This window comes from Vombatus ursinus, unplaced genomic scaffold (genome assembly GCF_900497805.2).
Source record: "Vombatus ursinus unplaced genomic scaffold, bare-nosed wombat genome assembly UNPS02012147.1, whole genome shotgun sequence".
NCBI classification, from domain to species: domain Eukaryota; kingdom Metazoa; phylum Chordata; class Mammalia; order Diprotodontia; family Vombatidae; genus Vombatus; species Vombatus ursinus.
Window position 1 is genome coordinate 1,385,129 of NW_020951925.1, and position 27,587 is coordinate 1,412,715.

The 27,587-nt window shown below is 49.2% G+C and overlaps 1 protein-coding gene across 8 annotated transcripts in view; it reads left to right on the forward strand.

Moving 5' to 3' along the window:
* The window catches only part of PCBP3 (poly(rC) binding protein 3), a 59,773-nt gene that overhangs the window by 20,324 nt on the left and 11,862 nt on the right, over window positions 1-27,587 (forward strand). For 2 of the 8 annotated variants that reach the window (XM_027857454.1, XM_027857455.1), the window contains exons 7-10: window positions 2,622-2,765; window positions 9,589-9,630; window positions 23,273-23,351; window positions 24,304-24,363. In XM_027857454.1, coding sequence (XP_027713255.1) covers window positions 2,622-2,765; window positions 9,589-9,630; window positions 23,273-23,351; window positions 24,304-24,363 — 325 coding nt within the window. The remainder of the gene's footprint in view (window positions 1-2,621; window positions 2,766-9,588; window positions 9,631-23,272; window positions 23,352-24,303; window positions 24,364-27,587) is intronic. The other 6 variants (XM_027857456.1, XM_027857458.1, XM_027857459.1 and 3 more) reach the window with 6 other exon arrangements.

Genomic DNA, 27,587 nt, shown 5'->3' on the forward strand with positions numbered 1-27,587 from the left:
GCCCTTTAACAACCCACGTGGGTAAATGGCAGAGGCATTGATTTCATGGCAAGCAGCCACAGACTCCCATCTACAAGGTTCTCAGCTCTGAAATGGTCTGCTCAGGGACTCAAGTTGACTTCCTTAAATGTGTTTGTTTGTTTGTTTTTCCTTTCTATTTGGTAATGAATCCACAAGTTAATGCTAACTAACCATCTGGGGAAAAATGATCAAGTCAATTATGTGTGTGAGCCCAGGTTGAATTTGATTCTCAAAGACATTTTAAACTCAGCATAAGTCACCAAGACAAGGGTTAGATAGGAATGATTCAGTGAAGATGATAGAAATGAAAGCCACAGAATCCCCAAGCCAGCCTTCAATTGGATGGGAAGAGAGTCCTTCATGTTGTGGGATGGGAGAGCTGACACAAGCTAGGGGACTGACCCATGGTAACCCAATTAAACCAGGTCCTCTTGAAAGTTGGGTTGTATTCACTGGCCTTCCCTGCTATATTCACCCCACGCTCTATGTAACAAGTGTCTAGACCATATCTGGGACATTGGATTCTAGGCATGATGGTTTAAGAGCTTTAATAAATATTAAGGGCAGAGAGGGGCCCAAGGACAAAGATAACCAGAATGATGAGGAGAAATAAGATAACTGAAATCATACAATCACTGAGTCATAAAATCACTAAAATCATACAAGGATCAGTTTAGCGAACTGGGTTGAAAGGGGAAATGAGGCCGTCTTCAGCTGTCTGAAGGATTGTCATTTACGGATTTACCATTGTTATGTTTGGCCCTGGAGGGCACAACTGGAGTGCTGAGTGGAAGGTGCCCAGAGTAGGAAAAGCTTCCCAATAATGGAAAAATGGAAAGAGCTTCCTGGAGAGGTGATGGATTATCCACTACTAATGGTCTCCAACCACATGCTGGTGGACCTCTTGGAGGGGGTATTGTAGGGGAAATTCTTGTTTAGGTCGGACTAAATGTCTTTGAGGTCTCCACCAAGTTGGAGCTTCTTTGAATCCATGAGAAGTAGTTGAAGGGGGAAGAAGGGGTCTGGTAATACTCAGAACTAACTCTGGCCCCACCCCAGCTTCCAGCCCCTGTGAACCATTATGTTGGCTTGATAAACTTCATAAAATGATGAATTGTAGAGAGGAAGACCAGGTGAAGGCCAGCGTCCCGCACAAGATGGCGTCAATGGTGGTTGTGCTGATGATTTATGATAATAGCACTCTGCAAATCTGCTTTGACAAAAACCGCACTCCAAGTAAAGTCGGTTTCTTAGGCCAAGCTTTCCCTCTTAGGTCATGTCTATGCAACAATGACAGCCTAGACACCCATAACAGGATGGTGCTGGTGTGTACAGATGGGGATGGAGATCTTCATTGATTCTTTGTTGACTGGGAGCCCACCCTGCTTTGTCCTGGCACCCCATGCACTTGCCTGTTACATACCAACACCAGACTGAGTAGAGCAAGATGTGTGTGGGAAAGGAGTCATATTTGAAAAACAACAACAAAAATGCACATTTTGGGCCCGTTGCTTTGTGTGGACTCTGCCTTAGATGGCTACGACACTAACTTGATTTCATCAGGATTTGACTGTGGCCTTCAGGGCCTGGAACATCCTAGAACATGATTCATTTAAGAACTCGCTGATTTTCTGGGCCATGAAAAACAGAGGTTTCTCATTGTCAGCACAAATCTGCTCTATAGTAGCCATGACCTTTCTAACTCCCATCGGAGGCATTATCATTTCTACTGAGATCCCCATCCACAGGAAACACATTGTGAATGTTCCACTCTCATGCACTCCACTCAGGACGTCAATGAAGTCCCCTTTCTCCTCCTGGGCATTGAGGGGGATGGCAACAAGGTAGCCAGATTAATCGCATATCTAATCAACACTGGCACAGCACCCTCTACAAGTGGGTGCCAGGGCTCAGGCGGCCCCAAGAGAACATGGCAACATGGCTGGTGTTCATCAGTCACCCATCTCACCATTTGGAAGATGCTTCTCTTCCTATTGGTCATTGGATGTTGAAGCACATGCTAGAAAGATGAAAACAAGCCTTGTTGATGCCACACCAAAGAACCAAGTCTATGGTTGCAGAATTCCTCCTGTACATTAGGGGAAATGGTTAGTGACCTCCAGAAGCAGGAAAGGGTTCTAGGAATGGGGTGGCTCAGTCTCTGATTTTCCACAGGACAGATGGCACAAGGGTGGTTGGTCCCAGATGAGTAGGAATGATGAGGATGGGCTAACAAGAACAGCTCCACGGGGACTAACCTGAGAAGGTGCGTTGGGTAAAATGCTCAGGGCAAGGAATGTGGGAGGAGTCTCCCCAGAAAGTGGGGAATGAGAGCACATCCTCCTCCCTCTGCCCGTTCCTGCGGCTGCGCTGGGGACAGACTCGCAGCTGCGCTCTTCTGGACGCGCTTCCGGCGGGCCTGGCCCGAGCATCCCCAAGCGCTCTGAGCGAGGAGGGAGGACCGGCTCGGAGAAGGCAGAGCCCTCCCTGGCCTGTGCTGGCCCCGGCTCGGTCGCTGTGCGCTCTTGACTCTCTTCTGACGGGCATCTCCGGAAAGCCGTTCTAATGTTCTCTCTCCCTCTCCTTGTCCCTTTTCCTAGTCCCCACCGAAAGGTGCCACCATCCCCTACCGCCCAAAGCCCGCCTCCACCCCTGTCATTTTTGCAGGTGGTCAGGTAAGAGCCGACCCGCTTGCAGCCTCCACTGCCAACCTCAGCCTTTTACTGCAGCACCAGCCGCTGCCCGTTAGTGCGCTCAGGTTTTCTCGCCTTCTCACTTGCATGGTCTCGTCCCGGTCATAGCATGCCCGCGCAGCTGGGCACAGAGCTCTGCATGCTTGCCACAGCCAACCAGTCCAGCCCAAATGAGCACTGACCACTCTGCCATTGGTTGGGAGAACAGGGGGCTTGACTCCTTTGCAAGGACACGAACTGAGGAAAGGGAGACGTGTTTCTCTCTGTCTCTGTCTCTCTGTCTCTCTGCCTCTCTGTCTGTCTCTCTGTCTCTCTATGTCTGTCTCTCTGTCTCTGTCTCCCTCTCTTTCTGTCTCTGTCTCTCTCTCTGTCTCTGTCTCTGTCTCTATCTTTCTCTCTCTCTCTCAGAACAGAGAAGACACATAAACAGCCTATAAAGTAATGAACTCAGTAGAGAGACAGGCTTAGAGGCCTCTGGAAGAAATGCTTTAACAAAAATATGTTGTTGCCCTATCTATCATCATGGCTTATGACCATGTACACCTGAAATCCATCTACATAATTGAGCATCATTATCTCCCTCTAGTTTCCTCCTCAGACATGTCCTGAAAATATTTCCTTTGTTTTTAAAGTTAGTCAATAGGACCAAGGTAGTTTTAGTTCCATTCCAGAGTTCTAATGTCTTGTTTGTAGCAAACTGGACTGGAAAGCATGGAACCCCATTTCTTGGCAGCAATTTTGTCTTCCACATCCCACAATCCTGGTGTCCTGTCCTAACAGGAGCCCCCATGAATGCTGGTCTTTGGGCATCTCCTTACACAAGAACACAGATGCTGCCCAAAATGGAAAACAGAGGCAAAAAGCCAGATGCCTCCAAATAACCCAAGTGTCCTTGAGACCAGCCCTTTGACCATACCTGTTTCAGACAAAAGAGCTAATGTTAAAATTTCCCTCCTTCCCTCTGGATAGTTTTGGCTCCTTATTCAGCCTGTCATGGGAGACCTCTGAGTCTACTTGGCCACTGATCACTTCCAATATCTGAAGTTTCTAGCTGTTCATCCTAAACTTGGAATCCCTCTGCTGTTTTCTCCCCCAGTAACTAAAGAGGACAGGAGAAGTTACCAGGAAAAGGATAGAAGTTGCCATTTTTTTCTGTGGATAAAGCTCATAGCAACCTGGACAGTGGAGAGAAGACTGTAGGGAACAGTGCCTTCCCCTCCCCCTCCTGCATTCATGCCTCCATGATGCACTAGTCCATTATGGTCTCTAAGCAGTCAACACCCCCACCCTCATCACCACCCCTGGCACATACATAAAAACACATGCAATGGTACAAAAACCAATTCTTGCCCCTTTGTTGGCAGTTGTTGGCTTTCGATCCAGTTACCAAATTCGGAATTGATACATAATTTGCTGCCAATTGACCGTGCAGTCAGTCTGTGGATGAGCTCTGGGCCCAGCTGTTCAGTGAATTGTATCTTTATAAAAGGGAGAGTAAGACAGAAGCCTTTTCCCCCCTTTACTGAGAAATTATTCAACTCAAATTGAAACTAATCCAGGGAATGGAGAACAGGTGGCGTGTAAATTTTAAATATAGGTATATAAATTAACATTATATGTACATATATACACACACATGTAGATTTACACATTTACATATAACTAGAAAAGGACCACATTAAGGTACTCCCCATTTCTGAACTTTATCCATAAAGGAATTGTACCAGACCTATTGCTTTGCTTTTACAAAGGACATAAATGTTCATACAACATTTGTTTTTTTCCTATCTCATAATAAAGTCTAGTTTAAATACTGGATTTATAAAGGAATCTTATCAGATCCTCTATATTGATTTATATACCACCAGAAGAGACTTGTGAGATTTTTTTTTTATCTTTCATAAAAATATCTGGTTTATGTACTTACTTAGTGCAAGGTTTTTCTAGTGGGGATATTGGGCCAGTTAATAAACTATGAACTCTGAAGAATGAGAAGAGCTCCAAAAGAAGGGCTGTGTATTCTAAGTCATATCATGAGAGATGGCAAAGCCCAAGAGGAGACATGGCTTTGTTTCCAAAAGCCCAATTCTGGCCCTGACACTTAAGAGCTATGTGACCTTGCACAACTTACCTCATCTCCTGAGGAAAAAAGGGAGAGAGAACCCCACAGGGTTGTTGTAAGGAAAGTGCCTTACATTACTATAAGCTTATGTTAAGAATGCATTTTAAGTCACGCTTTAAAGAAAATTGCATTTTCTGAGCACCATTCCTAAGAATTCTTTTGGGGTTTATAACTTCATAGCATGGAGGTCACTAGGAGACGCCATAGAGCCTGGGCCTGGAATAATGAAGACCTGAGTTCCAATATGGCCTCAGATGCTTACTAGCTCTGTGACCCTGGGCTGGTGACTTAAAGTCTGTTTGGATCTTTGCCAAGAAAACCCCATGGACGGTGTGGTCCACAGAGTCACAAAGAGTTGGATGCAACTGAATGACCGACCAGCAATAACAACTCAAAGATAGACATTAGTAGTGATTTTACACAAAGATTATCCACAAAATAACAAGGCAAGTGGTTCATTCCATTGAAGAGTGAATTTAATCAATTCAAGGAGAAAAGTAGATAGTCTGAACTGACTGACAATCAGGTTTAAATGGACTGGTAAGTTCATTCATGGTAGTCAGTCTGGTCACCTTGTGCCTACCCATGTGCTACAGCCATTGGCTAACACTGACTTAGGTTCAGATGAGTTGATTTGCCCTACATTTAGGACCTGGGGTGGGAAATATTCAAGTCTGCCAGTATTAGCAAGTGGGTCAAGAGCATAAGAAATAAGGATGGAGGGAAATGGACAGGAAGCATGTGCTCAGACCCGGACATGCTTTTCAGGAGGGTGTTTCCTTTTCAAGGTTTTCCACAGGACTAAATAGCTGTAAATGTAGCTTCCTCCAAGATCTTGTGCTTCATTCCATACACTGAGTCAGTCACCAGCACAGAAATAAAAAGTCAGTGTGTTATGCTTGGTTTACAGCAGTCCTAGCACTGGTGTTCAGAAAAGCCACCCTGCCATTTCCAAAACCAATCCAAGAAATGGCATCTAATTTGGACACAACTCCCTAGTATTGTGAGCCCTGTGATCAATAGCCACAGGGTCTTGGACATGACTTAAAACACAGGAAAGATACAATCACTGACCCTGAGAGGTGCATGTGTGAAAACAGACCTGACTCTGGAATGTATGAACATGTAAGATAAGAAAGCATGGAACTTCCAGAATGCATGTTTGCATTCTGGATTGCCTGAAACATGAATTCTTTGCCTCCTTCCTCATGTGACCCTCTGAAATCACCCCAGCCAAGCCATTCCACTGCATTCTCCTCAGTTTTTCAAATATACCAAGATAGTGTTGGGCTCCACTTAAAAAAAAAAACCCAACTCCCCAAGATGCTGCTCACATTGCCCAAGGATTCTTCAATTGGCAGAAAGATTCACTCCAGCTTTCCTTTAGGTAGGAAACTTCTTAGATGTGTCTATACCAAGAGGCAGAGGCCAAAACTTTATCTCAACACTTGATAGTGTAGAAATGACCCTCTTGTGGGAAGTGAACCGTGCCTGTGCTCATGACTTGAAATCCTTAAACAGTCAGCCCAAAGCCATGTGCTAGTCTGATTTGGCCCCAGGCTTGGAGCTGGAGTAGAGGAATCATTTTCCTCCCCAAATTAGCCAGTACTTTTTCAGAGTGATCCGCTTTTCTACATCTGATAAGATTCCTTTATTTGTGAGTTTTGTTCTTTTGAAAACAAGACAATGCAACCCCACGTTTGTGCTCCACCTGGTAGGCTCAATAGTCATTTTCACTCAGTGGTTTAGGCTTTCCCCCAATTCATATGGGGCTACTCCCATGGTTGGATGAGAGATTGTTTAGGCCTTGGGTTGGAGGTTATTTTGAGTTGACTGACAAACACAGACAGCACCAAAGGCCCTGGTTTTACAAAATCTGCTCCATTCATGTTAAATTTTCATGCTACAGTGTAGTTGAAATTGAATGAATACTTAAACAAACATTTCTACTGCACACACAATCAGTATGGTGCAGCAAATGAATAGTGAGTCATGAGTTCCAGTCCTGGCCCTCCCACTAAGCAGCTCTGTGACTTTGGAGGCTCCCAAGGTGACTCCCATTTTGAAGTTCCCCAAATGGAAGCTGGACTTGTTACTCTAAACTGAGTTTCCAAGGGGAGTAATGGAGAGACCCCATTTTACATGAATGTCAGTCAAGTGAGCCAAAGCATCAGCCCCCCAAATTGAGTTGTTTGGTTTTTCAGCTGATCTCCCTGGCTCCTTGACAGAAAGCACAGCCTCACCAGCAGGACCGACCTTGTTTCCACAGCCTCACTCTGCACCCTGTTGCCTCATTTACACACCTCACTGTTCTCTTGGCCCAGAATGGAGGGGGCAGATTGAATTGGCTCTCTTAGGCCAGCCTGGAATTTCCCAGGGTGACCTTCTGAGAGGGCTTGATGGGCACAGAGAACCAAAGCTCCTGCATGCCTTGTCTCTACTCTCCCTTTACAAAGTATGGTTCATCTTCTGTTTGCCATGATTTTGGAACCACCTGAAATCATCTTAACCAAGAAAGTGTGTCTGGTTGTCCAAGAAGCCCTTTGGAGCCGAGGGACGGGTTTATTCAGAACTCAGCCTCTTCACCCATACCATATGGAGAATCACAAGTGAGGCATGAGAGTGCAGGATCAAAAGCACTGCCATGATTTTGAGGTGTGGAGGGCAGAAAAGGTCCTCTTTAGAGCTATCTTCATGAAAATAGGTGTATGGACTTTGAAAATGATACCCATAATTTGAAAGTTCAAAAGAAGTATTTGAAAAGTAGATATCACCTGTCCTTTGGTGACTTGATCTCAAGGGGCCTCCAGAGAATAGTCATTCTTTTAAACCTCTGGACTTTATACATTTGTTCCATGTGTTTTAGTAGCAGTAGTAGTAGTAGTAGTAGTAGTAGTAGTAGTAGTAGTAGTAGTAGTAGTAGTTTAGCTTTTGCCAATTAGTTCCCAGTCAACATTAAGTCCCTTAAACAAACTAACAAAAAAACAATCATTGGAGCAAATGGCTCCTTATACTTTTAAAGGTATTTTGGCTGATTGAAAAAAGAAAAAGCACATTTTCTGGAAACCATCATTTCGGTGGCCATGTACCATCTGAAAGCCCAGGCTGGAGCATTCTGTGGCTCATGAAGCCATTGTGAGGCCACGCCCATCCCTTAATGCCACACCTCAGTAGACTTCTTCCTTCTAAAGGAAGCACAAATTAAATTGGAGGAGATTCATTGTTGTCTGCTGACTACAAGGTTTGAAGTTGGCTCTGTGTGAGAGATCCTGGGTTATCCTACACAACCTAACAGTGTAGTACAGTGGAAAGAGGGCTGGATTGAGAGCAGGAGGACCTGGGTTCAAATCCAGTCTCTTCTACTTACTTGTGTGAGCTTGGGCAAATGATTTCCCCTCCCTGACTCAGTTTACTCATCTACAACATGAGAAAGTTGAACTTAGAGACTCACAGGCTCCTAGATGTAATACTGGACAGGACCTTAGAATGTGTCCAACCTTCTCATATTGTCAACACGAAGCCTCTAAGGTCCCTTCCAGCATAAGATCTGGAAGCCTATGAGTCCATCCAAAGGCCAACGTGAGGTGGAAAGGGCGCTCTGTTGTTGATTTTTCTTGCTAGGAGGGTGAAATTGGAAGAAAGAAACGAAAGTCCAGGGCTTTCTTGACCCACAGTGTGCTTCTCCACCCACCCCACTCCCATAGACATCCACACATATCATCACAGTGCTGCCATGTGAAAAAGCAGAGATGCCCCTGTCTGGGTCACTGAACTGTGGAGGCAGAGGAGCCCAAGACGTTGATCAGTTTTACCATGAACAGGCTGCCAACTAAAATGGCATCTGTTTCATACTTAACCCTGTTAGGAACATGCAAATCTCCTGATTCTGTGTGTGAAAGAAAAGGAGAAATATACAATATACACATACATGTATACACACGCATATGCATACATATGTTCTTTTCATAGATGTGTATTGAGTACCTATGTGTAAGATCCTATACTAGATACTGGAGTAGACAGGAGAATTAATAAGCCATATTCCCTGCCTTCAGGAAACTTAGATTCAAGGAAGACTGCCAACTAAGGCTGAAAGTTCAGACCATAACCCTGCCCCCAAACCAACTGTCTCCCACCTTCATTGCTGTAGTTGTCCCTGCATCCTTATTCTCTCCATTGAAAACCAGTGTGGAGATCTCCAAAGAATGCCTGGCCACAAGGATTCCTTATTTGGGAATACATTTGGTTTTGGTTCTCCAGTAGAATGTGATTTTCTCATGGGCAATGACTATTTCACTTGTCCTGGTACACAGTAGGCACTTAATATATGCCTCCTGGAATGGAATTCCTTTTATAATTAAATTAGAAGTGGCTCTGAACACTGGGCAACATGTTATTGTCACAGCAGTGACATGTTTTCATGCCCCAAACTCCTTCCAATGTGAACCAGGACCCTAAAAGCCTGCCTCCCCACATTTAGGTGTGATTTCCTTACATGCAGCAAATCAGACCCTGAAATTTTAACTTCTCCTTAGCTTCCTAAAGCCCTCACTCAGAGCCTCGCACATGAGTGGCTTCTGAAATGAAGTACACGGTGGGAGAAGAAAGCCTCCTTAGTAGGTCTACTAGAAGGCTGGGAAAGCACCTCATACAACATCCCTGGTAGTCACTAGGGACTGGGGACAGTGGTGGCCACTCTCAGGGAGGAGGGGTCTAGACTTCACAAACTAACAATGGGTTTCTTTCTTGCAGGCCTATACAATTCAGGGACAATACGCTATTCCACACCCGGATGTGAGTTTTTACCTTGTTTTCTTATTCTCTGCCCAGCCTTGTTAATATTCCCCTGCCTGCATGCAGATGTCCGTCACTACTAATATTAATATTACTCACTAATATTAATACCATTGACTAAATGTAACTGACCTGTGCAGTCTCCGTATGACCTCGAATAGCCTTTTAACCTGTTAGCACTAATTGGATTAATCTTGAGGACTTGGCCTGATGTTAAATTGTTTGGACTGTCCCGTGCTACCCCTCCATTATGGTGTCGTTTCTTATAGAATGGTCCCAATAGTGGCTTTGCCCCTCTCTCCCCTCATCCATCCGATATGGAGAACCTTGTCTCTATGCGTCTTGTCTAGGTGCATATCGAGCAGGTCAAGATAACAGGGTCCCTCCTAACTAGTCAGTTGCCAAATTGGGTCCATCCTTAAACATGTTCCCGACACCTTCAGAACGGAGGCTTGGAGAGTTGGCAATGTCGGCTTGGTTTCCTATTCAGAGATGTAGCTCAGATTTGTGTAGGTTAAAGGACACAAGACTCCTAGGCTCAGTCCTCAGTGAAAGGGGAAACCCAACCTGCCAAGGGGGGCATGCCTGGGAAACTGTAGACCTTGTCCCCTGCCTGTTCCCTACTCACAGTTTACCCAGAGGCCTCTTGGGTGGCCATGTATGTTTATATTTCCTTCATTAGTCATTGAAAAGGGAACCAACTTCACAATGTAAAAAATCAATAGATGAGACAGTCCCTCCCACCTCCATGCTGTGCCGACTTCTTGGGTGATGGTGAGCATTTGATGTCTGGAATGTGTTCATTGAGGGTCTACAGAGATGGTGCAGGATTGTGGGTGAGTTCAAGGCATTTTGGGGGCTGGTGGGTGGATTCTTGTTGCCCTGTGAACAAGGATTGTGTTGGTCAGTGCTCAAACAAAAGTCAAGTTGTTTCAATTGTATTTAATCACTTCCTAGAAGAAAGGGGAGGGGAGAATTACGATGGTTACCATGAGGACAATGAAGTGAGTCTATTTGTCAGCTCTGCTGAAATGAGCCTGTCCTTTCACACTACCATCTTGACTCTAGCCCCATTTTCTATAAACTGGAGGAATTGTCGATTTCTTGCTATGAGTGTGAGCGTGCCTCTCTGTGTATATGTGCGCACAAGGGTGTACATAGGTGTGTGCATGCACATGCTTGTGTGAGTGTAACCACATAAAACAAGAGAACCGTTGTCTATGGTCAAGCAATGCTATCTCTTTTATGAGTTATTTTCCTGGTGTGTCCCAAATGGAGCATAGAAAGAGGTAAAGAAAAATATGTAAATGTGGAGGGTGACACTAAAAAGGGGAAAGAAATAAAACAGGGAGGGTGATCCTGAGTCCTGCTGAAGAGCAGACGAGTTCACCTTCTGAATGCGCTGAAAGTTTTTAACAGCAAATGTTATTTTTTAAATACTGGTATATTGTGTTTTTATAGCATAGTTATTTCCAGATATACTTCTCCCCTTTTGCTCCTTTCCCCCGGTCATCTTTCCTTGTAACCAAGCAAAAACAGTTCAACCAAACCAACCAACAGAAAGTGTATTACTATCTGCTACCCATGGTCCTCCACCTCCCTGGTGGCAGTCTGTCTCTATGCCCTTATACCCCATATAGAGAAAGGCTTTGTTCTCTCCTCCTATGTTTGGGTTAAACCAAAAGTCTTGTTCTTTCCTGGGTGCTCTGAAGGTTCCAGACCCAGAGTAGCCCAGTAACTCTTCCTGAAATCCCACAGACTCCAGAGATACAAAGCCTCTAGGTTTGGGCAAACTTGCCTGCTTGTGACTCTCGATGACCCACTTTGTTGCTCCCAAGTCAGAACATTGACCGTATGCTTTGATTGAAAGTCAGATGTGGAGAGGTCGAACAAGAGGGGAGGAGAGTGGGACAAGGCTTCTGTGCGAGGCACTGGGTCATTGTGCAGCATCAACACTTCTATTCTTTGGGGGTCTTGGTCTGGGGATGGAGGCAGATGGCTCATGAAAGCAAGAGCAAGCAGGGAGCTCAGTGCACCTGGAAAACTGTGCAATCTGGACGGCTGAGTGGGCATTCCTGGGAGTGGTGAAGTGTGCATCAGACTGCAGGTGACACAGTCTTCATTCTGTCTGTCATCATGGATTCTGGCTCTTTGGAGTCAGAGCAATTTAGAAAGAAAGTCAAGTGGCTTCGATTTCTCCCTGCCCCAAATGCCGAAGTGAACATGGCAGCCCCATCAGAGAGCCCACTGTGTATGACTGATAGGATTGGGGTCTATAGCTATGGACCCATTAAGTGACCAGGAGAGAGATGATGTGAAAGTCACTCCAACAACGTCTATGATTTCCTATTGCAAATAATCATAATAATAACAATTATCTAACATTTACATAGCATTTCCTATGTGCCAGGCAATCTGGAAAGAGTTTTACAGATTTGTCCTACTGGACCCTCATGACAACCCTGGGAGGGAGGTGCTATTATTATCCCCAATTATTATCCACTAAGTGTGTGAGGAGGTGCCTGCCTATAGGTGCGAGTTGTCTTGTGCTCTTTAGATCAATGAGTCAGTGTGGATTAAGCTTGTACAAGGTACCATGCCGGGCACTGCAGATGCTAAGACAAGCGTGGAATAGTACTTACCCTGGAGGAGATTCATTTATCGCAAGAGAGGCAATGTCTGGTTTTGCTGTCTGGTTTTTCTATTGGTACTCTTAGCACCGTGCTTGGTATACAGTAAGTGTCTAATAAGTGCTTATTCATTCATAAATGAGTGTATACAATATATATGCACATACAAACATGTGTTTATACATATAGACAGACAAATAGATAACATAATGGGGAGGTAAGGTAGGAGAAGGTGGTGCTTGAGTGGAACCTTAGAAGTAAGGGATTCTGAGAGGTAGAGGTGAGGAAGAAAGGGGTCCAAGGCAGAGACCAGGAAATGGGAAACAGAGTGCCCTGATGGGCAGCTGCTTCTGGCCAGGTGGTATTGCCGACCTGTTAATAAGTCTTAAATGTAAGTGTGTATTTTTCCACCACCCTCATTCCTCTTCTGCGTCTTTGGATATTCCATCTAACATTCCTGACCTCTCTGTTACACTGCTCCCTGATCTCTAAGCAGCTGGTGTGAGGGATCTTGGGATGGGTTATAAAAGATGTCTGTTTTGGGCTCTGCCGCCATCACCACCATGCTCTTTAAGCCAGGAGGGATAACCAGGAGCTCCAGCACCTGGCTGGTCACCATTTGTCCTCTGCAAAAATCCCAGACAGAGCCATCTTTTCTGAAATCATTTTCTTTCCTCTTCAGAATTTGCTCCCAGGCTGACATTAAAGGAGGGGTTACTTCAGTGTTGGTCATGTTTCCCTAACAGCCTCTGAGCTCTCTAAACATGTCACCCATAACTAAGAGAGAAAACACAGTGTAATCTGATAAAAGTCTCCTGGTCTTGTTACACAAGCATCCAGACAAAGTCTCTTACCCCCTGAATAAGTGAAAGAGGAGGAAATGAGTCTTTCTTGGGTTAGGGAATTCTTCTGAAGATAAATGCTTTTGAAACATTTTTGTACTTTTTTTTGGAACTTTTGAAAAGGAATGAGCAAAACCGTAACTTAGGGTGGCTTGACAACCCACCCATCTGACCGACAAAAGGCTCTCTTCGGCTGACCCTCTAGTCCCCCCAACCTGAGGTGGTCAGAAAGGACCCCCAGCAAGCCAGGGGTGTTTGCTACCCGAGCAGGAGCTCCGTACAATGTGCCTCCAACTTCAGGCTCTCAGAGACATAGTCAACTGAAGCTCCAAGCCCAGAAACCCAAGACGAACATGGTCTTTTCTTGAGGCATCCACATCCAATCTTCCTGCCGGCTTTCACTGAAAGCTCCTCTGCAGAGGAGATCCCCGCTGAACTATTGGCTTGGGGCGGCCGAGCTTGCCTCCTTGTTACCGATAGCCGGGTCAGTCTGTCTGCATTCGTCCCCCACATGCAGCTGGATTGCTGTTGAGAAAGTGCAGATGAGTGTTTGGCGGGATGTGGTCTCTGGTCATGTTGGGTTGACCTCTGAATGTTGCGGAAGGAGCACAGGCATCAGTAGTGGGCACTTGTAAGGAACACAGCGTAGTGAAGGAGATGGAAGGGGTGGTACTTAGACCCGGTCGTTGACCCAGAAATCCCATTCCAGTGTTTTGGGCCCCCTGCCTTCCCAACCAAACCTGCCCAATGAGTGTGTAAGCATGGGGCCGAGGGGAAGGAGACTACACTGAGAAGGAGTAGTGACCATGCTGGGTGAATTGGTCAGCGTTGAGTGTTGGCTTTGGGATGAAGCTTCTGCCCTTCCCGATTCCCTTTCTGGTGGCTTAAATGAGCGACGGCTCCTGTCTCACCCGCAGCTTCGTTTGCTGAGAGGGCTGAGGGCTGGCCCTGAGCAATTCCCCACCACCCCGCCCCAACCGTTCTGTCCCCTTGTTTCCTCTTTTCCCTCTTTGCACTGACTGCCTAATAACTGGTCTATATTTGTGTGTATGCAAAGCCCTGAGAGCAGCAAAGCCCGAAGCAAGCAGAAGGCAGCATCTCAGGGGAGAGAGAGTCCAGGTGCGGTGTGGCCCTCCCCCACACCCACCGCTGGGGGCCCCCACCTCTGGCATCGTTCTACAAAACCAGTCCCAGAGGACCAGCTCCCACTTCCAGGGCCAAGAAGGGGGTTGCCCCTTTCCTGCAAGACTGACCAAGGGGAGCCAGGCAGAAGACTGAGGCCAAAAACCTGGGGGTGACTTAAGGCTTCAGATGCCCCACCGCCTACCCTGTACCCACACATGTCTACATGCACAGTATGTGAGGGGAACAGCAAGACTGATGAAAGAACAGTGGTGTGTAAGCAGAGAGAACAGGAGAAGATTCAGGGGGAACACGGCAGCATCTTTAGATGTGTGAAGGGCTGTCTCTGTTCTGCTGGGCCCCAGAGAGGAGCACAGGCAACAATGGGGAGAAAGTGTAAAGAGCAGATCTGGGATCTCACGGAAATTAAGGAAAAGGAAAAACATCCTAGGAATGAGAGCTCTCTGGCAATAGAGCAGGTGACCTTGCCAAGAAGGAGCTTTCCCCCACTGGAGGTTTTGGATCAGAGTCTGGCCCAGGATGTGGAGGCCTGGGTTGGCCAGATGGCCTCTGGGGACACTTCCAGTCCCAAGAGTCTGACGAGAGGCTGCAGTTGAGGAGGGTGAAGTGTTGCCAGGAATGATCTGTGGGAGAGAGTTGTCATCAAGAAACTCATGGGTGATGAGTGTTGTGAGCGTCAGAGGAGACAAGCCCACAGCCTGAGTGGTGCCCCAAGGCCTTGGAGGAGCTTGAGGTAGGGGCCACGCAGGACGGAAGGGAGCGGCAGGCTCAGCCCTGGTCCTCCAGGAAATGGGTGAGAGGCCTGAGCCATCTCTGCCTGCTTTCAGAGCAGCAGCCATCTGCTAGTGAGGACAGCAGAGGTGCATGGAGGCAGCCCTGGCAGGGCCCTGGCTTTCTGAGGCTATTTTGAAGAGCCCATTAGAACCACCAGAAGGAAGGTTCTTTATTTAGCGGCTTTCCCTCTCTTCTCCTAGCTTCTCCTTGTTCACAGGAAGGCTGCCTGGCACTCACATGCTGTCTCTGGTCCCCCGGGGTTCCAGGCTCAGGTGACAGGAAGGGCACCTCTGCATTGGTGAACTTCCCAAAAGTCCCACCTGGTAGAGGAGACCTCCAGCCTTCCCAAAGGCCTCCTTGGGCTTTCTGTAGGGTTCTGCTGCCCCTCTGTCGTCTACTGGCTCCTCGCTGTTGGTTCCCAAGGAAAGCCCATTGTGGCAGTCCCTTGTCTGCACAGACTTTGCCTGTTCTCTTCGGTGGGCTTTGGGATCCACTTGAACATCCCTGTCTGGGGTTCTGCCTTGGAGCTGAAGCCTGGCTGAAGATGGCTAAGGTAACCAAATATTGATGATGGTTCCAAAGAGAGTCTGGGAGAAGGAACGGAGTGTCTCAGAGATGATGGAGCTCAAGCTGGTCTTTCTAGAGAGGAGGACGCTAGCAGCCAGACCAGGGAAGGGGCTGGCTCAAGGTCACCGGGTTAGGGAGTGGTGGGTCTGGGACTAGAACCCAGCCTCCTGACCCCCAGGCCTGTGCTCTTCCCCTTGTGCCCAGGTATGGTACTACATTTATCTGTGCTCATGGGGAGAGCCCTTCCATAATGTTTCCTTAGGGTTTGCAAAGCACTTTACCTTTGTTTTCTTATATGATCACCATGACAGCCCTGTCAGGTCCAGACTGTTATTATCTCCATTTTACAGATAAGAAAACCGAGCTACAGAGAGGCCCTGCAGGCCTCCCTGACGGCAAGACCAGTACTTTGTCTCCAAGACCACGGAGCTGCCCATGAGTAAAACTCCAGGGAAGTGGGCATGAGGGGCTCTATGTGTTAGAAGGTGCAGTTGGAGAAGGAAGCAGAGAACGGAGGGAGGCTGCTCAGACCACCAGAGATCTGCGGAGCCCGGTGTGAGCGTCAGGCAGCATTAACTAGTCCTTGGCTCTGGAACAGGTTGCCTGGCAGATTGTGGCTGCTGCCCCAGGGACTGGTCCTCACCTTGCCAGCTCTCTGGGTCCGCATTGATTGCACCTGAAAATGCTTGGCGAGCCTCGGAGTGCTCTGGAAATGCGTGCTGTTATTTATTGTCCCGTTCGTTTTCATTTCTTTATTCTAGTGCTCAGAAGTCTCCAGGTTTCCGGCTCCCTGAGTCATCTCTCTTACTCCTCCCTTTCTACAGCAGGCATTTCTGGGGCCTCGGGGCAGCCCACCAGCCTCCAGGTCCATTTCCCCATGCGGGGCCCATCGGCCCTCCTGGCGCTCCTTCCATGACCAGCTGCTATTTTTGTCCTGCATTCCTACTTGGTTCAAGACAAGTTTTACCTTCGAAGACCCACCTAGCCCCAGCCCACTCCCCTGTCAGTAAGAGAATTGCCCTGAGAGGCAGAGACTCTTCCCTCCCGTAAATGGTTTCTTATTTTCTCATTTTAAAAACCGGAAACGAAGTCACCGATACTGTTTCTTGAAGGCTGGCCTCAGGGAGTGAACAATGGCTGGCGTTTCCATAGCGATCTCAGGTTTGCCAAGCATTTGAGGAGTATTATCTCATTGCATCCTCACAACAGCTCTGAGAGACAGGTGCTGTCGTGATCACATTTCACAGATGATAAACTGAGGCCCAGAGGTGAAGTGACCCGGCTGGGGAGCTTCGAGGGCAGGATTTGAACCCTGGTCTTCCTGATTCCAAATCCTGCACACTCTCCACAGTTGTGCCCATCTTGCTGCCTCAGCTGCCCTTCATTTTGATGATTTTTTTGCTGAAGATAACGAGTTCTCATTAATACAATTCCACGGCACCAGCAGGAGCTCTGACAGCCGTCCCACCCCTCACCCCCAGGCTTTCTTTGATGAACCAACAAAGCCTAAGCTGCAGGAGCCTCCAGCAAAGCCCACCCTGGGTGGAGGGAGAAGGCTCAACAGCACCAGGAGAGGGCTGGGTACAGAGGTGAGCCACGGGTCCTTCAGCATCTCCGGAGCTGGAAGGGCAATACGACCGTGTCCAGATGAAGAAACTGAGAGCTGGACTTGAGATGGGGAGGCAGAGCTGATCATGTGCCGCCCGACTCCTCTTCCCCCTCAATGAGAGGGCCTGGAGTGCGGGGGCTTTCCTCTCTGCCTCCCCAGCTCCCTGCACACAGGAGGGGCTTAATAAATGCCTTCTTTATTGGACTGCTCTGCCGTGGCCTTCAACAAGGCCCACTGCAGAGGGAAATGGAACAACCTTGTAATGCGCACACTGGATTCCTTCCTGAACGATGTCGATGTCGGGCCCGTGGACCACGCGCTGCATCTCTGTTTGCATTGGCGCAGCGTTCAGTTTCCCGGAGCCCTCTCAATGGCTCAGACACTGACTTTGCTGAGTCGCCTCTGGTGAGTTGCTTTTCTGTCCTCTCATTGCCTTAGCGCGAACATGAAGAAAGCCACCTTTATTTTCACCTGGTCTGGCAGAAGCATTCTCTAGGCTCTGTGTTGTTTAGAAAACTTGACGGAACCAGAGGGGCCTCCACTGAGCAGCATGGCTGGGCCCAGCTCAGCTCTGTTAGCTGTGTGTGGAGCCAAGATGGTGCCTCCCTGTGGGATGCCCCCAGCTTCTGTGACCAAAGGGCAGCACACTCCCAGGTCCTCACAGTGAAGTGGGGACATTAGGGCATCCTAGTCAGTGAAAACTGCTGGGAGGACATGCCAAAGAGAAGATCACAATATCATTTGTAGGTGGCCTGGATGCCCTGCTGGCATTGACACACATCTAGGGATCACAGACTTAGAACTGAAAGGGATGTTGGGAGGCAACCAGATGGTGCAGTGGGTAAAACACTAGCCTTGGCCTTAGGGAGACCTGAGTTCAAAGCCAGCCTCAGACCTTTATTAGCTGCGTGCCTCTGGGAAAGTCTCTCTCTGACTCAGTTTCCTCAACTTTAAAAATGGGGATCTAATGATGCCTACCTCTTGTGAGGATGTTGGGAGAATGAGATGAGATCATATTTGTAGAGTGCTATGTCACACACACACACACACACACACACACACACTTATATGTGTGTGTAGATAGATAGATAGACAGATAGATATACCGATCTGCATCTCTATGTATGTATATGTAGATGGAGCTATGTCTCCCAACTCCCCCATTTTGCAGAGCTGGAAACTGAGCCTCAAGATCCTTTTTTCTATTGTCTCCGCTCATCTGAAGACCGGTGGGACTGCAGCACTTTTCCTTCCCAATTAAATAGTGGCTCCAGCCTCATTTTCCACCTTCCCTTCCACAGAAAACAGTGGGGAGGGGCCCAAGCACCATCTGTGCCTTTGCATAGTCCTCACTTAGACTGCTAAACTGGCAGCCAGTTGTGCTACCTTAGAGCCCAGAAGGCTTCTGGCCTGAGGGAATTCCCTCTGGTTTGCCTTATGGTGCCTGGGTAGCCTGGCTCTTCCCCGAAGACTCTCTGCCCTGGTAGCCCCATTCCTGCCCATTTGGAATTCATCTGGGGCGGGGGGGGAGCGCTGTGCCTAGAGCATCTTGGAATGCAGGCCAGGCCGATCTCCCTGGGTGATCAGTGAGCAGGAGAAGGGCCGAGGGGAGAGACCACCCTCGGTTGCTGCTGTGGGGTGGGCAGGTCAGCGCACCTGTGTCCTTCCAAGCCTTGGGGCCATCTTGACTGAAGCAGAAGGAGCCCTAGGAGAGCAGGGTGGGAGATTGTTAGGGACAGAGTCTGCACCTGGTGTCCCTCTGTGGTAAGGAACTCCCAGAAGAGGAAATGCCCTCCTACAGTTCAGGTCAGCACCTCCTCTGCATCTTCTGGTCTTAGAGGAGTGGCAGGGCCCTGAGAAGTAAATGACATGCCTAAGGTCACAGAGTCAGCAGTATCAGAGTAAGAACATACATGAACCTGGTCCGTGTTACCTGAACAGGAACACAAAGTGCAGAGGCCTGCTTGGACCCAGGGGATCATGGGAGAGTTTAAGGCCAGATTTATGGTCCGTTGGCCCTGGAGGCTTCTCTCTAACTAATGAGCCACCAACATCACATGTGGAACTAGGGTTAGAAAGCTATTGTCGAGTAGACATTCTTGTCTTTGCCTTCTCACCATCGTGGAATGAAGAGGAGTGAAGGGAAAGTGGGGGAGGATGCGCCTTAAATCCTTGCTGGGCTGAGGCAGATGCTGAGGCAGCTCCCTCACGTCAGGTAGTGAGCCCTCACCTGGCCTGGGCATCCCATTCCTGCCCTCCAGGGTAAGGCGAGGCAAATCGGCGCCTGCCTCCCTGTGACCCGGCTCCGCTGACTCGCTGGCCTGGTGGCCATCACCTCCAAAGCTCTGTTCAAGTGACTGTCAGAACAAAGCCTGAGGCTCGTGAACTCTGGCATCTCGCATCTTTGGTGGCAATTCTCATCTCCATTAGTGTTTATTGAGATCCTGCTCTGTGCCAGTGACTAGAGATTCACTGACCAAAGTGGAGAGGCCCCTGCCCTCAGGGGGCTTCCCTTCTCCTAGGGGCAGGGGAGTGGGAGAGACATAGCGTGGTAGCATATGAGAAAATAAACCGCACAGGCACAGATAGCAAGAGAAAGGTCTGGGGGTTATCAGGAGCGGCTCCTTATAGCAGACAGCAATCTAGGAAGAAGAGAGGAAGAAGGGTGTTTCAGGCACGGGGCACAGCCTGGGCAAAGGCTTAGTGATGAGAAATGGGATGTCCTGCTTGGGGAAAGGTTGTTGATAGGCCAGGTCAGCTGGGAGGTAAGCTGTGTGAGGGGGAATGAGAGGCGAGAGGCAGGCTGCTGAGAACTTTAATGCCCACTCTGTCCTAGAGGAATCAGGGGTGAGTTTCTTGAGCATGAGGGGAACAAAGACATATCTGGGCTTTAGTAACACCTATTAATGATGACTCAAAGGGCTGAATCTGAATGGAAGGGGGGTAGATTTTAGAGCCATAATGAAGACAGAATTTACTTTGGATCCGATGGGGGGAGGAGGGAGGAGAAGAAATGGGGATGACTCGGAGGTCATGGGGCTGGGAGCCTGGACACAGCATTCAGGGAGTGCCTCACTCCACTGAGTGACCTAACGGGGTGAGTATCTGTGTATGTGTGTCACAGCTCCGATCCAAGGGCCACATCGATGCGGCTGCACTCCAACTGTCTGGAGGACCCCTCGGTCCCCTGGTTGTTTTGTCTCCTAAAGGCCAGACCAGAGAAACTGAGTAAACTGGCCAAATGATCCAGCTGTTAGGAGACCAAGCGTGCAGCCCCACCCACAGCCTCTCCACCCCCTCCTCGATGGTTTGTGTCTGAAGCCCTGAGACAGACCTTCCTGCCTGAACTTTGGGCTAATCCTCCTAGGTTTCCTCTGCCAGCTGCGATGCTCTTAGCACTGACCGGTCCAACCACAAAAGCGTGTTGAAACAGCTTCATAATATTTGGGCCAATCCCACTAGCAAAAACAGGGAGAGAAGAAGTCAAATCAGAGTGGGAGGGGAGAGAAGGACATTGGAAATGTTCACATGCAGCTCAATGTGTTCCTGGGGGACTTTGTAAGTAGGACAGTGAAGCTTCCCTGGCACCTGTACGGCTTTGGTCAATAGAGAACCATTGTGCAAAGCGCTGTCTTTGAAACGTGCTCCATAGAACCTTTCCTTAGTGGTTTTCAGCCTGTGCCGCCCTTGGGCTCTTGCCCTCCCCCGCAGGGCACACCCTGCTCTCCGTGGGCTGTCTTTGACATCACAACATGGCGCTGGCAGCAGCCCAGAGTCAATATTGTGTGTGCTTCCGTCGAGGGCTCTGGGTACCTGGGGATGCCCTCAAATCCTTCCTAGGCTTTGGCCCAGGGAAGGCAAGCAGACCCAGTAGGGAAGATGGTTTTAGCACTTCCTCTCATTCTGAAAAGTCAGTCCTGACACCGGGAAGCTTGGTGCAAACTGGTGCCTACCACCCTGGCACCTTGTTCCAAGTGTGACTGGTTTCTGGTTCAACGAGCCTCACAAGCCATTTCTCTTTGGGGATCCCAAGGCTGTGTGGAGCAGGAGTTAGGGTTGGTCAATTCTTTGTCTTCTAGGTGAGGCAGATGAAGTCCAGAGGGGAAGTGGCTCACCTGGGTGCCACAACTTCTGAGGAGTGGATTTGGGATTTGAACTCAGGTCTTCTGATTCCAAACGCAGTGCTTTCTGCACTGTGAAGAATGTCGGCTGAACCATTAGCAAACAGGAGGTACAAAAGGGACCCCGAAGTGCACAGGCATGAGAGTCAATGTCAACTGAAGCAAGTCAGCAAACATTTGTTGAGCTCTTACTCTGTGCCAGGCTGTGTGAGCCCGGCCACATCACCTCGCCTCTGAGCGCTGCAGGCAGATCTGTCTCTAAGAATGAAAGCTGCAGAGCTTGGAAGGTCCCGTTCAAGTGCGGCTTCTGACACACACTGACCGAGTGACCCTGGGCATGTCACTTCCCCTCTCTGTCGCGGGCGCCTCTCTGAAGCTGTAAGTTGCAGGGCAGGGGCCGACCTGCATTGACAGGAGTTGACGCCAGGCTGGGTGCTCGGTGATGAGCTTGACCATCCCTGCCTGCAGAAGCTCCCCTCCCGCTGCAGGACTAGCACCTGTCTGTGGGTAGTTAATGCAGCCGCCTCAAAGTAATGGCAAGGGAGAGAGCTCTCACCCCTGGGCAGAGCAGGAAAGGCTTTGGGCAGAAGGCAGCGCCTGCCCCGCGCGAAGGAAGCGCGGGGTGCTGGCTCCAGGCTCTCTGCTGCCTCGACATTCCTTGAAAGAGCCAAGGGGTGCGCGCCCGGTCCTCGGGCCGCTCACCCGTCTCAGGTCAGGGCCGTATCGATGTCTGCGTCATCACGGTTCTTCCTCCCCTCTCCAAGTCCTTCCCTGCCTTCTCTTTCCCGTTTTCTTCAGTGCCCCGGGTTCCCAGCGCCAACGCTTTGCATCACCCCGCTGCTGCTGTCTGACTGTCCTGCCTTTCCTCCCCCGGGGGACTACGAGACCCAGGGTTCGGTTTGGCCGCCCTGCAGAGCCCAGGTCACCTGGTCCCTCCTCAGTGTCTTTTCTCAATGTCTACACCTCCACAGGGCAGCCAGGCCTCCCAGAATGGTGGGTGGGGGTGCAGGGATTCCGGATACCTCCTTCTGGCTCCCAGCAGCTAGAAAGGCTCTGTTTTGTAGTGGGGGACTAGGTACCCCAGTAGGTTTGGGACTTTCTTTTTAAATGCTGCGCTTCCTACCAGTGCTGTGAAAAGTCTCCAGGCACAAGGGGTGGGGGGTGGGGGGTGGGGGATGGGCCTAGAACAAAGCCCCAAGAACTAGGCAGACCACAGCTCAGAAGGGCTGTGAGGGGTGGGCTTCCCGGCACAAACCCCTCTAAGCCCCTGCCCAATCAAACAAGCAGCAGAACCTAAAGACTCATCATCAGCAAGCATCGACTTAGCACCTACTCTGTGCCTGGCACTGTGCTAAGCGTGGGGGCTTTCGAATGGGAGAGAGAGGCAGAGTCGAGCTCTCAGGCTGACTCAGTCCTTAGCAGCTGCTGGCACCATCCGATGCCTTCTGGAGGCCCCATGAGATGACTTGGGGATGATGATTAGGTTGTCATCGTCAGGAAGCGGCCAGCATCCCGGGTGCAGGCCATGGAGAGAGCATTGAGCCTGCCCCGGGGGTAATGAGCGGTCACCAGATGCCCCTTCGTGCAGAGGCCATCCAGCTGCCTTGGTGGACTCCCAGTGAGTCTCGCCGGGGAGGACCCAAGTTGCCAGTGGCAGAGGGCAGGCAGCCCCAGGAGAAGCGGAGCAGAAGGCACGGGGGGTGCTTGGGCCCTGTGAGTGACCTTGGGCCCCGGGCGGCAAGGGAGCATGGCGGCTACCGATCTGGGCTTCCTGCATTTACCCAGGCCAAGTCCTTCTGTTCATGTTGTGTGGGCCATGCGCTGACATGGCGTCCTTCCTTGTTTTGTTTGAATCTCATTTTGTTCTTAGATTTCTCGTTTTTTGATTTTGCTTCAGTGTGACGTGTACTCTATGACAATAACCTTCTTAGTTCTAATGTCCCTCCTACCCCTCAGCAGTTGACCAAGCTCCACCAGTTGGCCATGCAGCAAACCCCCTTTCCTCCCCTTGGACAGACCACCCCCGCTTTCCCTGGTACGTACCCACATGCCCTTTACTGATTTCCTTCTCTTCTTGACCTGTAGAGTTTCTCTTTCTCTCTGTCTCTCTGTCTCTCTCTCTGTCTCTCGATCTCTCCCTCACTCTCTCTCTCTCTCTCTGTCTCTCTCTCTCTCTCTCTGAGTTTTTTTTTTTTTTAATTTAATGAAATAATGCTGGGCCAGGGCAATGTTGTTGTGAATGTCGCTTTGGTGTAAAGTTAACAGACTTGTGGGAATGGAAAGCACAGAGTTATATTTGGGGGGAGTGGTCTACTTTCCAATTTGTCTTTGTTTAGTCTGTTCTTGCTTATGGGGGGCCATGTCTGTCTCCTCCCAGGCTCGATAGATTCTCAGCTGAGCCTGACCACCCTGCGTAGACCATCAGGGCTTCCCCAGAGTGGAACAGAGGAGATGATCTTGATACTGTGGGGGGCTTCCTCAGCTCCCTTAGTTGGGTCCCTGAGAGTTATCTCCCCTTCCTGGCCACCAGAGGCCAGAGCTCCTGCCCTCTTGTCCCCCCAGTCTCATCAGCCAGGATCTTTTCTCCAGGCTACTGAGTGGCACTCACAGGAAGGGCAGGAGGGAGCCGGTGCCTGACCGCACAACCTAGGCAAGGGAAGGGCAGAAAGAGAGAGCGAGGGGGAGACAGACAGATGCTAGCCAAGCAGCGAAGGAACAGGCTCAGCCCAAGGACCGAAGGCATGTTCTGAACAGAGCAGTCCATCCATCGCTGTATCTGCCACGGGCCAGCCAGAATGTTCGACCCTGGAAGAGGCCCTGGGAGGCAGGGTGGGGGAAGTGGTCAGTGAGGAGAGCGTTTCCTTCAGTTTCTTGGGAGGATCACAAGGCCATTTCATCAATCATATTTTGAGCTTCCCTAGTTGGAATGACATTGCTGATCTCCTTGAGGGCAAAAGCCTTAAATCTCTTTCTTCTTTGCTCTTCAGGAGAAAAGCTGCCTTTGCACTCCTCCGATGAAGCTCAAAATCTGATGGGCCAGTCACCAGGTAAAGCACAGGACCCCGCGGGAGGAGTACTCCTTCCTTGCAGTAACGCCCTGGGCAGAGTCGGGCTCTCAGAGTGCCGCCTTCCCCTCAGTCCGTCCCTCTTGCCTTTCACAAGCACCTAGGCCTAGTGCTGCTAGTTGGGGTGCATGGCTCTGAGGGCAGGGAGCTTGGCCCCAGGCTCCTGGCAATCTGATAACCCCAATTCCATCTGCAGTATCTTACAAGTGAAAGTCCTTGCTTCATAGGCTCCCATCTCGTATACTGTCACTTAGCCCGTAGTGGCCCCCACCTTCACCTTACCACAAGCTGCAGACGCAGCCCCATGTGTTCAAAGGTTTTTGGTTGTAGTTTGCTGGGTTTTTGTGACGCCCATCTCAGGGTGAGCCCAAGCATAGCAGACTGTTAACGGTCAGGGTAGGGTTTGTGGACATTCCATGGAGCAGTTAATGAAGGGTGACATTCTGATACTGAAGACACCTTGTTTAATTGGGGCCCAACTCCCTTTCACCTGTTCCCATGTGACTGTGACCATGAATGCTGAAAGATCTAGTGAGAGACTCCAAATATGTTAGGTGGGCCCCGGCCTTAAACTTCTAGGGGAACAAGGATGAAATACGCAGGAAGGGCTGCGATCTGCATACACAGAGGGACCGGATGATACCCCAGACCCATTTCAAGTTTGATGTTTGCTCAACCACACTAAATAAGCATTGGGAATGAAAGGTCTTATTTGGACAATTTAATTTTCCTGAAATCAGATCATGAAAGGGAAAAAGAACGGTCTCTTCTGAACTGTAGGTGCCTGAGAGGCCCTCGAATTCCTCAGACGGCACCATTAGTGTGAAACTCCCTGGAAGGCACTTCCCCTCCCATCAGATCATCAGGGGTATGGAGTTCTCCTGAGCAGGAGGCATAGCCCCACCCTCATTGTCCGGGGATGGGCAGCCCCATCAGCTACAGCAGGGGACAGGACTTTCCCAAGATGACTCCAAAAAAGCAGAGACAAGAGATGGAATGTGGGTAGGGGCAGCAGCGACAGGGTTCAGTGTGGAGGGAGGTGGAGGAAAGAATGTCCTGTTAGCGTTTTTAGTGATGGGAAGGCCTGAGGGGGTCAGGGGTCAGGGAGATAGCTGGAGCTTTATTAAACCTCTTTGACATCAGGAAAGAGCACTCATTTAACTGCCGTCAAAGTCCACATGTTCACCTTCAAGGATTCCTGGAAAAAAAGTTTTGTTTTGTTTTGTTTTAAGGCAGATTTATCCAAATTCAAATTCTAAGTCTGTAGACGGAGACAGAGACGCAGAGAGAGACACAGAGAGAGAGGTTTCTAATCCATGATTGGAAGACCAGAAAGCACAATTCTCATTGGTCCTAGACTTTCTTCCTGGGTCACTGACTGAAGAGCTAAATGTGAGGCCATCTAGACAGGCTGGACAGGATGGACAGACTGGACTGAAGGGCTTGACATGTGGAGGATCTTCCCCCACATTTCTGAATGGGCGCCTCCCCAGACCTGCAGAGAGGAGCTAGGTCTCTTCTCCTCAAGGCAGCCACTAGTGCCGTCTCTTCACAGTGATAACAGCCGCTCCAGCATTTTCTCTAGCACTCCACCATCTGCAAAGTGCTTTTGACAGAACACAAGCCTAGAGGTAGACAGGACCTCAGAAGCCATCTAGTCCAACCCCGCCTTTTTACAGAGCAGAAAACTGAGGCCCAGAAAGGCCAGGGGCTTGTTCAAAGTCACCAGGTCATAAGTGGCCGGCCTGGAATCCCAGCAGGGCCCTGCACAATCACCACTGTGCCATGTTCCCCACACAGTGACCTTGTCCTCCAGGCCATATGAATTTCATCTTCCCCATTTCACAGGGGAAGGGCCTTCCCTGTGGTCCCACATAGCCAGGCAGTGCTTGAGCTGAAGTGAACACTCAGGGCCTCCCCAATTCTCCTTTGGGAACCATCAGCATGGTCTTACAGGGGGCCCCTGACTCCAATTGTTCCATGCATTTCAAGTCGGTGCCTGCCAATATGGCAGCCACCAAAACACTGGCCAAATGAGTGTGACTGATCAAACTTGACAGTGCTCCCATTCCCCAGGCTTGGAGGCAGATGTCAGGCCTAGGGGGGAGGCGTCCAGGCCCTGCCCCTAACTGGACCAGATGGCTCCTTGGGAAACTGATTAAGATCTGCATTTCATTAACTCAAACTATTTCCGTGAAAACATTTCTGAATGTTCATTGGTGAAGAGTCATAATGGAGATGCACAGAAGGCTATGTGAGCTTTAGTTATGTAAGCAGACATGGCAAAAACAGGGCCTGATGTTGGACCCAAGAGTCCTGGCCTTGGAAACTCCACCCACCAGATAACCTTGCCCCTGAGGCCTCCAGAGGCTACATATCTCCCTTAATCAGCTGCAAATTCCTTAGGCCATATTCACAGCCACTCTTGAGATCCCAGTTTTGTTACTAACACACTGATTCTGGGGCAAGTGATAGAAATGATGTATTTGGTGCCCATACTGTGATCCCAGGAGAAATAAGTATGTTGGAGTAGACCCTCTGTGATGCACTTATGGGAAGGCAGAGACAAGGGACTCCCAGGATGGTCAATCAAGGCTAGATTGTGATCAGCATAGAACATTCTCACTGATGAAATCACAAACCAATCAAACCATCAAAACCACTTATTAAATGATTATTTTGTCCAAGGCTCTGTGCTAGGTACTAGTGAAACAGACCAAAATGAAACATTCTATGCTGCATGGAACTGACATTCGTAGGAGGGAGACAGCATGTGTGGGGAAGTAGGTTGAAAGAAAGGTAGATGGATGATGAATGGATGGATGTACAGATGGATAGATAGATGGGTAGATGGATGGACAGATAGATGATAGACAAATGAACCAACAGCTAGATGATTAGATAGATAGACAAGAGAGATAGATGGATGGATGGATGGATGGATGGATGGATGGATGGATGGATGGATGGATGGATGGATGGATGGATGGATGGACAGATGATAGACAAATGGACAGACAGCTAGATGATTAGATAGATAGATGGATGGATAGATGGATAGCTGGATGGACAGATAGATGATAGACAAATGAACAGACAGATGATGTGATAGATAGACAAGATAGATGGATGGATGGATGGATGGATGGATGGATGGACGGATGGATGGATGGATGGATGGATGGACGGATAGCTGGATGGATGGA